Below are 10,923 nucleotides of genomic sequence, written 5' to 3' on the forward strand. Positions count from 1 at the left end.
AAATGATGGTTCTTTTAGGAAAAAAACAGTGCTCTGGAAGATAATGTGTGTGGGGGAAGGTGCTCTTTGGTGTTTGGGGAACGAAGACTCAAAAGAAAAACAAAAAAATTGTGGAAATAAAAAGTACCGTAAGACTAAAAGAAGTACAGTTTCTCATCTCGGGCCCCATATATAAGCAAACTGTTGCTTCAAGGGTGTCCCATTTATGAATATGCATTATTCCATGAATGAATGTGTAAATGTTTTACTGTATATTCATAATAAACTGAAACTGAACTGAAACTTCTTCAATAAGTTACTCACGTCCATGCACTTTAGTAAATACTGAGGACTACTCGCCTGTGCAGAAAGGAACGATCAGTGTATTATTGAATGTATGATGCTGATCAGCTTCAGAAAGGCCTTGAGCAGCATTGTTAAGATGTGCTGTTGTCTTGAATCTAAAGTTTATCAACTTTTTAATGTAAAACTTTTTTCTTTCTTTATTGTGTGTGCATCAGATACGTGTTTAATATTGTTTCATAAATGTTAGTAAGATTGAATTACTATCAGGCTAGTGCAAACGGACCTTTGATTATTTTCTTCCAAACTTCATTTATCGTTTGCTAAGCCTTCACTGAGTTCACTGACGTATAATCCACACGGGTCCTCGATGGAAAATAAAACTGTAGTAACGGAGAGTGAGCTCTAGAGGTCGCCAGCAACGCACAAAACAACGTGACATCAAATTCGCCTACAGTAACTGATAACTAGAACTAATAACTATTGTTTATAAACACAAGTGAAGGCCACAGGGCAGAACTCTCCAGTCCCCACTCATTTCAACAGGGAACAAAAGGCTTTCCAGATCACGACATTTGCATAGGTTGTTTGCATTTTTGGCGTTTGAGATCAAAATTCTGTGTTTTTTTCTTTTTTCCTTTTTATATTTCCTTCTTTCTTGTGTTAAAGTTTTACGTCACTTGTTGCGATTTGTTCATGGAAAAAGTAAGTCTGCTGCGGAATTTTGAATGTATGAAACCTCTGGCATGTCATCCACAAACAGAAGTCAAGTCCCGAGCTGCCATTGGACGCATCTCACCTGTCGGAACCTTAATTGTGGCTTGTCATTCCATTTGAGGAATTGTGTGAAGTAGGCTAGGCCTTTCAAATTGTATCTGAGAAAGCACTTGGCCAAACGGTGCTGCCATTGGATGTGCGCACCTCCTACGCACGCACACGCGATCCTTCCAATGCAATATGTGATTTACGCATCTGGAATAACAGATCGTGTTTGAACACATGCCTAGTGTTAATTATAAAGAGAAACTGCGTTGGGAAAAGACACTTCTTTACACCACATGTGCCAATCAAAACACATTTTTTTGTCCGCTAAGACTTATGTTGAAACAAACATCACCAAAAGCGGCAGGCCTGAAGGTAGGCTATTTATCAAATATATATATATATATATATAAAAAAAAAAAAAACATTGGACAGGTCCACTAAAAGCATTATGTAGGCCAGGCATATATGTATGTATATATGTATGTATATATATATGTATGTATATACGTGCCCCAATTCTAGGCACATTTTCACTGCAGCGCGCGCGGGTCCGTGGCCCTCCACACCGTAAACACTTCAATATGTGAATGAAAATGAAAAACGTTTGGACACACCTACGCTACGATTCTACAACATAAAACTTGGTTTGCATAAATTACGGAAGAAGCCTGAGAGGCCTGATTATCTCCATGTTGTAGGCAGTAAGTCTAAGCTTAAAATTACAAATAAATGGACTAGGCCAGTGGTTCTCAAACAGGGAACCATATGCATTTAAGTTATAGTTGGGAGTTGTTGTGGTTTAGACATGAATTAGTCCCATCTATAGATCATTCAGACCCAGCTGAGTCCGAATTTGATCTGGCAGGTCTACAATGTCATGGCGCTACCTGTGCAAAGTGGACTAGAGGCTATAGGTTCTTGTTTCATTTGCTGATAGTGACACATCGGTCTGTTGCCACCACTAGATGGCGCAGTTGTTACGCATGAAATGAGCATTTCTAAGCAATCTGGGCTAAATGAGAGAAAGTGCGACACCGGATTCCTTTGACTTGCGAATTGGGCCAAGGCCGTCTGTCTTTTAGCTGGCCCCAAGCAGCATTAATATATTGTGTGTTGATTTTTTATTTTTTGCTTGTTGCTTAGAACTTGGTCAAAAGTCAGAGTGCGCTGTAAACCTATTAGGCTACTGTTTTAGGAAGGTCTATAGTGTTAATGATACTTGCTTACTTTACTTTAGTCTTTATTTAAGGGACAATGCACAGAGACATGGAGCTCACAGAGGCAGAGACTTACTGCACCAGATGACAGCTAAATGGCTGGTTTGCGTCCGTAGTCTCTGGAGAGACAAAACAAAATGTTCCATCTACACAGAATGTGTGGAAGTGAAACTCCTATAGACTCAAACCTCAGGTGACCCTGTTCTGTGTCACGTTCTGTTCTGCTCTCAAATCTGGTTGTATAATAATTCTATTCACAACAATTACATGTTGCAAAGATGCTCTGGGCTCTTATTAGATCGGCCTTATATGGCCCTATGAGGGCGTCCTGTAGTCCTCCTAGTAAGCTATAATATAGACCCATCGTCGCCTTTCGTGCAATAAAATAAAAGATAGGGCCGTTGAGGCGCCAGGTGAGCAATAAGACACACATATTGAGACAGCTTGTGTAATTTCTGTATCTATTCTCTAGCGCCAGGTAGCTACACATTAACCAGACAATATACAAATAAAGATATGGCTTTGATAAACTCGCGACACGAAGAGTTATAAAGCAATAAGCAAGTTGTTTCTGTTGCTTTGGGTTGAATATGTGCGTGTGTGGGCTACAACAAGAAGTTTAATTCCACAATCTATGCTGAGTTGTATAGGCCGAATTAGAAGTTCCTTCTCTTGCAACTCCTACAGGCCTAACGACCGCAAGTCTATTCATATTGTCCATTTTAGAGAGTTTTGTTGAATCTTCTGAATTACCTACTCTAATATCAGATGTTAAAATTATCATATATCATATATCAATTATTATATATCATATTATTATGAAAACCCCCTCGGTTCCTTATGTTCGTGAAGGAGTCACTAAAAAAAAACGGCACAGATTCGCACAATGACTTTTTTTATTGAAACGTTCAAGATTCAAGATCACGATGTTGATGTTGTAAACTAGACGTAAATTCGAGGCAACATAACCGATTATGAAACACAAAAAAGTAACCTTTTCACTTTATTTATGCGCCACCTTTGGCCTAGGTCAGCAAAAAATAATGTTAAGAACAGAAAATAGCTTTGACTTATTTTATAGGCCTTTCTGAAACCAGTGATGAAGTGTGTTCTCGCTTAATTGAAATAACAGCCTAAACAGCACTTTACGCACGACGACAAGTGAAAACACAATGGCACGCGAGAGTGAGGAACATTTAGGTGGATTCAAATCCATTTTCAGAAAGATGAAGGTAAAATGCAAGTGGCAACATAAGGAAAATGATAGCCCCACAAAGAATCTTTACACAAGAGGGTATATCAACAATAAATTAAACTGATCCCTAAAACAAACTGCTTGTTGTATTTACACAAAATAATATCAAATAATTACATAAATATTTTATTTATATCCTTATGTACACCAAAATTCAATACTTCATTTAAGCTATTCTTATAGAAACTTGACTGCTTCCCTTTGCATTAGGCGCGTGCAGAGAATTGAATGTAGTCACCAATTAGAAATAATAAAGGTAATCATACTTAAGTTGGCCTAAAAGTAATTGCAGAGTTTAAGGGCATGCAGCATGTTGACCACTGTTATGCCGAATGAGAATACAGCAGTGTTTTAAATGTAGGGCCAACACTAAACGAGCCAAATCAACGCCGGGTGCTTACGCACGTCACAGAAGTGTACGTCCAGATCAGGAGAAGTACAAGCTGCAGGATCTCCCAAACCAGGCGCTGGTCATTTACATCCAATACTTATATGGTAATTGACAAGAAAGATGTGGTTTAATTTAACAAAATAAATCATAAACATAGCAAGGGTGTTAAACCAAAGTGCATTTCAGAAAATAAAACCGTTTATCGTTTGTTTTTAAACCTGTGTTGATCAAATCCTAACATCTTTAATTTTGCTCCACAACAAACATATCCATATTTTTCATGATTGGATCCTATGGTGACCCGCTTCTGGGCCGGTCTTGACTGGAGTCCAGACCACTGACCAAGCGCTGGATGCTCTGCAGCTCATTTGCAGCGTCTTTCTCCGAAGACAAAGTTTTTGGTGACAGTGATATGGAGCCGGAGGAGATAGTGGAGGAGTGACTGGTCACTTCTGAAGTAGAGTCCAGTGTCACGGCAGACACGGGGCTACTGGCTTTGAGCTCCGATGCTCCGCTGGCCATGGAGGGCATGGCCGTGGTGAGCAGCGTGCTGTCTGGCGTCGTCATGGGCAGCGAGTACGGACTATACCTGAGTCTGGGGCGCACTGCGTTCAGGAGCGGGTGCCTGTGTACGGACGAAGAGGCGGCAGATGAGGCAGCTGCCGCAGCAGCCATGTACGTGTACGGGTAAGGAAAGAGGCCACCAAAGGGAGACATTGCCAGGCCCTGAAAACGCACACAAACATCCACAAATTCAGTACATGCAAAACGACTAAAGTAACAACCAATCATTCAATAGGCAACCTCAAACCTGACGTCGCCTCTATAGTTCTGTTCACCAACACAACAGCGGTGCTGAAGCCATTGGGTCTTGCCAATATGCTACATATTTGATTTTTTTCTTACTTTTCTTACTTTTTCCGTTCTATTAGTATTTGTTACAATTGTGAAGGCATAGGCTATTGTTTAAAGAGTGTGTGAGTGTATTACTGTTCCTTGCGAACAGACTCTGCTGACAGACCAGTTTTGATAAATCAACACAGTTTCACCATGACTCATTCATTGGTATACTGTGTAAACCGCTTTTAAAAACATTAGCACAGGGTTTAACGCCAAGTGTTTCCTTAAAAAGTCAACATAGCCAGGTGCTTAAATTAGGATACGGCTGCAGTCGTTCCTACGCGCAGGTAATGGTGGAGCCACTCAGCACTTTAACAAACACGCTCGACAATAATGGGACCCGAGTCACAACTATTGAGGCTTTTTCGCGCAAAGTAGTGAGGGCTTATTGTATAGAAGAACTGGTTTTACCTGTGATGCCAAGACGTGTTGTTGCAAATGGAACGGCAGGCCCGGTGCTCCCGTCAGGCTTGGCGAGGGTGAGGCCATGCTGGTCGTGTCCATGGTGCTCACTCCCCCTGAGGATACGGCTGCCAGAAGGGGGCCCATGCCCGCAGCCATGTTTGAGAACGCGCTTCCCATGTTGAACTGACCCGGATGCAAGAGAAATGGGTGCGCGTTTCCGATATGGTTAAAAAACTGCTGTCCTGATAGACCTGTGGGGAATCCAAAGTTATGCAAGTGTCCATGGCCCAAGTGCGCAGTGTCAGTCTGAACTGTCAAAGGCATAAAGCTGTCTTTAAGAGAGCGGCACTCGTCACTTTTGGCCTGTTCTAGATTTGGGCTTTTGATGTCCTCTGCAGTGCGTGTCGTACTGGAGATCACAGTGACGGGGCTCTGTCGAGAATCAGCCAGGCTTTTCTCAGTTCTAGAGCCGGCCTCGCGCGCTTTGCTGCCGGAGTCATTATTACTAAACGTGTTGCACTTGGCCGGGCTTGCCTCGTGCTCCCTCCCGTCTTCCGTGGTTGTAGAAATCTTATTGGAGTCTGGCCCGTCTTTGAGGTGTCCGTCTTTGCTCTCGTCATCACTGTCCTCATCGCTGTCACCAAAGTCTAAAAAAAATATACAACACTTCAGAACCTGGTCTGTGATAAAGACAGAATCAACAGTTGCGCGCATGAACTTCCATGGTATAGGCCCATAAGGTGAGTATAGTCACGATGAATTACTACGCATTTAAAATGAGTGGCTGTTTTATATGGCCGTGTTCAGAGGCGGGTAGTATAGTCAGTTACATTTACTCAAGTACACGCACACGCACTTGAGTAACGTTTTGAAGTTACATCTAAGTAGTTTTATCATACATTCTGCTTGGGTAATATCATACTGAAGAATTCTTAGAGTAAAACAATAGTTGCGCGTCCCACTGTAAGTAAAGGTAAAAGCGTCACGTTGCCATATGAAGTTTGTGTTTCGTGTACCTTATTCTCCAGATTTACTTTCCTTCAGCCTACATATTTTTTTGGGATATTTTCTTTGTAATGATCAGAATTTCCACATTATTCCTCGCATTTCTGGTCACCATTGAAACATAAATTAGACTTTTACGCTCAAACCGTCACTAATTACGCACAATATTTAAGTAGCATTTCATCCCGTATAGTTTCACTTTTACTTGAGTAATTATTAGGGCGACTACATTTGACTTCTGCGTGGGCACCCAGTTGTTTACTTTGCCCACCTCTGGCCATGTTGACCATTTTATTGTTCAACATCGAATCCAATATGCTAAGAGGCCAAACCAGAAATGAGTCTTTTGAATCGTTCATGTCCGCAAAATCCAAGGAACAAAATCGATGGTTCTTGTTAGACTGACTGTTGCTGGAGTTTACGCGCTAACCTTTAGCATGTGGGGGGCCGACTGTGGACACGGCGGGAGACGAGGCCTGGCCAAAGCACTTGAAAGACGGCTGCTCTCCCGACGAGTCGTCTGATGCGCCGTTCTCTTTCTTCTGCTGGTCCTCGTACGAGCGCATGGACTGCAGAGCCAGCTGTTTCCTGTGCAGAGGACGTACATTATTACGCAAAGGCCGACGGATGGAGGACTTAACTACTGATACTGCAGGTGAGAACACGATGTCAGCAGCGTTTATGAACCTTTTACACGTGGTACGTTCACATTATGTCAAAAAAATGAAGCGTCTTGAGTTACGGAGATACAAACAAGTTATGGCAATCTCTCTTGGGTTTACCTTTTTTCTCGTCTTCCATTGCCAGTGTCACGGAATCCTTTGGCAAATGGATTATGATCAATTTTGAGCTGAGTGATCTGAAATGAAAACGAACCAAATGAGTTCGATTAGACTAACACAGAAAAGACAGTCTAAAACATACCAACAAAACTGTGTTTGAACAGGGGTTTGGACCATGCATAAACCGGAAACCTAACTTTAAATGTATTGCAATCTCTATTATAATTAAATACAGTATAGAAATACAGATAACCCTGACTACCATTCGGAGAAGCCTAGTCTGCCAGGCGTAAAGCTACGCACCACAGTTTGGGAACCACTGGTCTAAGACATAATGTGACGCTATAAAATCACCAAGCTGAGATGCTTTTCAGTTGCTTTCATTAGAAACATTTAAAAGTAAAGAAAAAAAAGCCCTGTTGAAAAATAATGTATCTGAAGGAGGCCCGTCCACGCGCTATAGCCTAACCATTAATATCAGTCACTCATGCGCTCGGGCAGACCCTCATGGCTTTCGTCGAATGAATGGTTGACATTGCAAATGGACACCAGCAAAGATCTCTGCAGACTATTTCTTCTTCTTTCTTTTTCTCTTTTCTAGTGCAGTGTTACTTCTATTTTCTTCATCAAGTAATTTGCACACTCAGGCACCGCACACGCGGTCTTGGTTTGCGCCCAATCTCTTCCACGTGATTAAATAAAAGGAAGGTAAGGTGTGGATGATCCTGGCATGGCATTGTCTTGGAAATAAAATTAAATGCTATAGGCTACTAAAAGCCCTCGCTCTCAAAGCCTCAAACGGGAATGTTTCATATTTTATGACAACAAAATGGTGAGAGAGTGAGACGGAGAGAGAGGGAGAGAGAGAGAGAGAGAGAGAGAGAGAGAGAAAGAGAGAGTGAAAGAGAGAGAGAGAGAGAGAGAGAGAGAGAGAGGGGGGGGGGGGGGCACCAAACACTACGCCAAAATCGTACACAGGTTATGGTCGACCATACCTTGTCGTTCTGATATGCAGTCACCGCAATGAAGTCCGTCTCCGGGAAAACGTACGTCCTAAACGTACTGTAGGGCAATTTTAGGATATCATTTGCCCGCACAATGTGAAAGCGTGGCTGGTATTTGTGCATTGAGTTGAGAATGGTCTGCAAAACAGAAAAAACGAACATAGCCATGAAATAATAGCATTGCATTGACATTGGTTGTTGTTGCTGCTTGAATCTAAAGATTATGTAGGATAAACAGTAATCCAATTATATTAATTAATCCCAATTTATTCTGCACTCTGGGACCAAGACAGCTGGATCAGATATTTCACCAGATTATTAGTCTTTTTATTTACAATAGCTTGGTCTATATTTTGTTTCATTTTATTTTAAATGCTCACAGATTTGTTCTGCGAATTCCATGAGAGGTAAAAAAATATTATTATTTGCATGAGCTATATTTCAGTCATCTTTACAAATAGTGCCTAAATCAATACAAATATTTATGCAATTTACAGACTATAGTTAATGACATAAAATGTATGTATTCAGTGATAATGTTGGAAAAATAGGAAATTGACATACATTAGTAGAACTTACAAATCCATGCTTGTCTGAGATATTGTTCGTCAGCTTAAGTTTGTGGAAATTGACGACTTTGGACATCCACTGCTCTCCGGTGGCCGGGCTGTCTGGATGAATGTACATCCTTTTTGGCATCTCGGGGTCGGCCTTTCCTGCCACCATCCAGCGAGAATTGTGGAACTTGTACCTGCAGTCGTCTGCTGCTACTATATCCATCAACAAAATGTATTTGGCCTTTTTGTCCAGTCCTGTGCAGCGAACTTTGAATGGAGGGAACATCCGCCTGTGACAAAAGGACACTTTAAGTTTGTTTGTTGGATTAATGTGTGTTGTGAATAATACGCATTTCACGTAAACGTTGACGTCCTTTTTGTTTCAAGCGAGCGAAACTACCAGACTCCCGCTGTCTGCTTTAACCATGGCACACTACAGATATGGCCTTCAACGTCATTTCAAAGTATAATCCTTTAAACACATAGTTTATCATTTACACATACGCTTTCTAAAATGTGATCACAGCTCGAAATGTCGCAGCGATATTTAAACACATTTGAGACCTATTGTTTTCTATTTAACAAGATAAATGCGCATGTAAACAGCACCGTGTAAATGTTTCAAATACTATGCTCATTGATTAGCTCACATTGAGACAGTTCATAATAAAACACCATTACCGGTGAAGCAAAACGGCCCAAAGATCACGTATTACGCACAAACAAAATGTAGCCGTAGTAAAACTTGGTGTTATGTAAATATATATATTTTTTAGAATAACTCTTGCTAATGTAAAGTATGTATGTAAGTATAATACATTTTAGTTTTTGGCATAAACATTCTGTACATAAAATCACTCACACACTCTCTCTCTCACACACACAGACGCACACACACACCTTCCGGATTTGGTGATCACCATCTCAGTGCCTCTCTTGTGAAACAGCTCCCACAGCTCCTTTGCTTCCAGATGCACCTTGGGGTCATCCTCCACCTCCTCTTCGGGCTCCAGAGTCTTGAGAGGCCGGAGGTGCGCTGCCGCTACCTGGTGTCCCAGAGAGGAGAAGTGCAGGCCGGTCTCTGCGGCGCCCATCAGCTGATCCATGATAGGCTTCCCCATCGCGCCCGGCAGAGACAGAGAGCCGGTGGGAGGCAGTGCCAGAGCCGGGAAGAAGGGAGGCTGGTGACCGAGCATTGCACTCATGGCAAACTCCGGACCCCGGTGAGGTATAAACGGGTGATATGCCATATTTGCTCCCTGTATGACTGGGTCTCTCATCAGGAAGTTCATCCAAGAACAGTAATAGTGCAGACTTCGGTGTAGAGTCTTCAGAATGTTGTCACACCAAATGAGCCCACGAAAAAAGCAAACGAATGCAGATGAAAAGAAAAGAAAAAAAAGTCTTTAATTTCCAACTCGGACTGCGCAATAATTCGTATCCACTTTTTTCAAAGCATGTGCCGCAAATGGGTTTGATCGGCTGGATTTAGAAGTGTCCATAGCGATTGACAAAAATGTTCTCCATTTATCTCGGCGAGGCAAAAGCAGATCTGTTCGGAGGCTTGACACCCTTCAGAGTTTCTGGCTGCGTCGCGCGGGCATGAATCGAATTAAACCAACTTGGACTGGCCGCTTAATTGACCGCGGTGCGTTCGTCCTGCCCCTCCGCTGTTTACAAAATCAGCATTCCTGCGAAAATGCCCAGCTTCTGATTGGCCCCTTGTCCCGAAACGAAGGCGACGTGTTGAAATATTTCGATAGCGCAGAATAATCCCCAGCCTTTACTTGCTGCGGAGAAGTGCCCTCACCCTCTCTCTCACACACGCGCGCGCTGTTGTCCTGCTCTGAGCGGAGTGCGCGCACACATTTCAGAAAAGGACGCGTGCAGAGAAAGGAGTCCGCTGACGGCCAGAGAGAGAGGTGGTAAGGTCCCAGCTCCGTGATTTTCCTAGCGCCTCTGTGGCCCATTGGGCTTCATACTGTATGGATGTGTTGCGTGTTACGAGCAGCAGCAGCGCTACGTTTGATTGGCTCTTTGACGCTTTCGGACCAATTGTGTGTCAGTGTAGGCGTGGTTTTAACAGGTCGGGTGGAGGGGACAGGCTTCAGACTTATAAAAAGGTGTTTGGAAACTAAAAAGGGTTTTGCCGTGGAACACCACCCCGACGGAGTCTCTGTTGTGTGAATATGTCAACATCGTTACAGAGGCTGCGCTCTCTCGGCCACAAAGCCAGCGAGGGAGAGAGCGAGCGAGTCGGGAGAGGAGGCTTCTTTCGATGAGAAAGTCCTTTGCGCAGTCCTCCGCGTTCTTGCGTTGCGCTGTCCCTGCCATTCTCACACATTCATTAGTTTGCACAA

At 42.7% G+C, this 10,923-nt stretch overlaps 1 protein-coding gene across 2 annotated transcripts; it reads right to left on the reverse strand.

Annotated features, from left to right (window-relative positions):
• Positions 1 to 3,194: 3,194 nt before the first annotated feature.
• On the reverse strand, positions 3,195 to 10,500 carry tbx3a (T-box transcription factor 3a). Of its 2 annotated transcripts, none has more exons than XM_079582734.1 (7): positions 9,464 to 10,500; positions 8,586 to 8,853; positions 7,998 to 8,144; positions 7,003 to 7,079; positions 6,651 to 6,808; positions 5,222 to 5,862; positions 3,195 to 4,636 (listed from the first exon to the last, which is right to left on the reverse strand). In XM_079582734.1, the coding sequence occupies exons 1-7, from the start codon at positions 9,853 to 9,855 to the stop codon at positions 4,202 to 4,204; spliced, it is 2,118 nt and encodes a 705-aa protein (XP_079438860.1). In that variant the 5' UTR covers positions 9,856 to 10,500; the 3' UTR covers positions 3,195 to 4,201. The 2 variants fall into 2 exon arrangements, with proteins under 2 accessions (XP_079438860.1, XP_079438859.1); XM_079582733.1 differs by having other exon boundaries at positions 8,571 to 8,853.
• Positions 10,501 to 10,923: the final 423 nt, after the last annotated feature.

Source organism: Gobius niger, assembly GCF_951799975.1.
Source record: "Gobius niger genome assembly, chromosome: 2".
Lineage (NCBI taxonomy): Eukaryota > Metazoa > Chordata > Actinopteri > Gobiiformes > Gobiidae > Gobius > Gobius niger.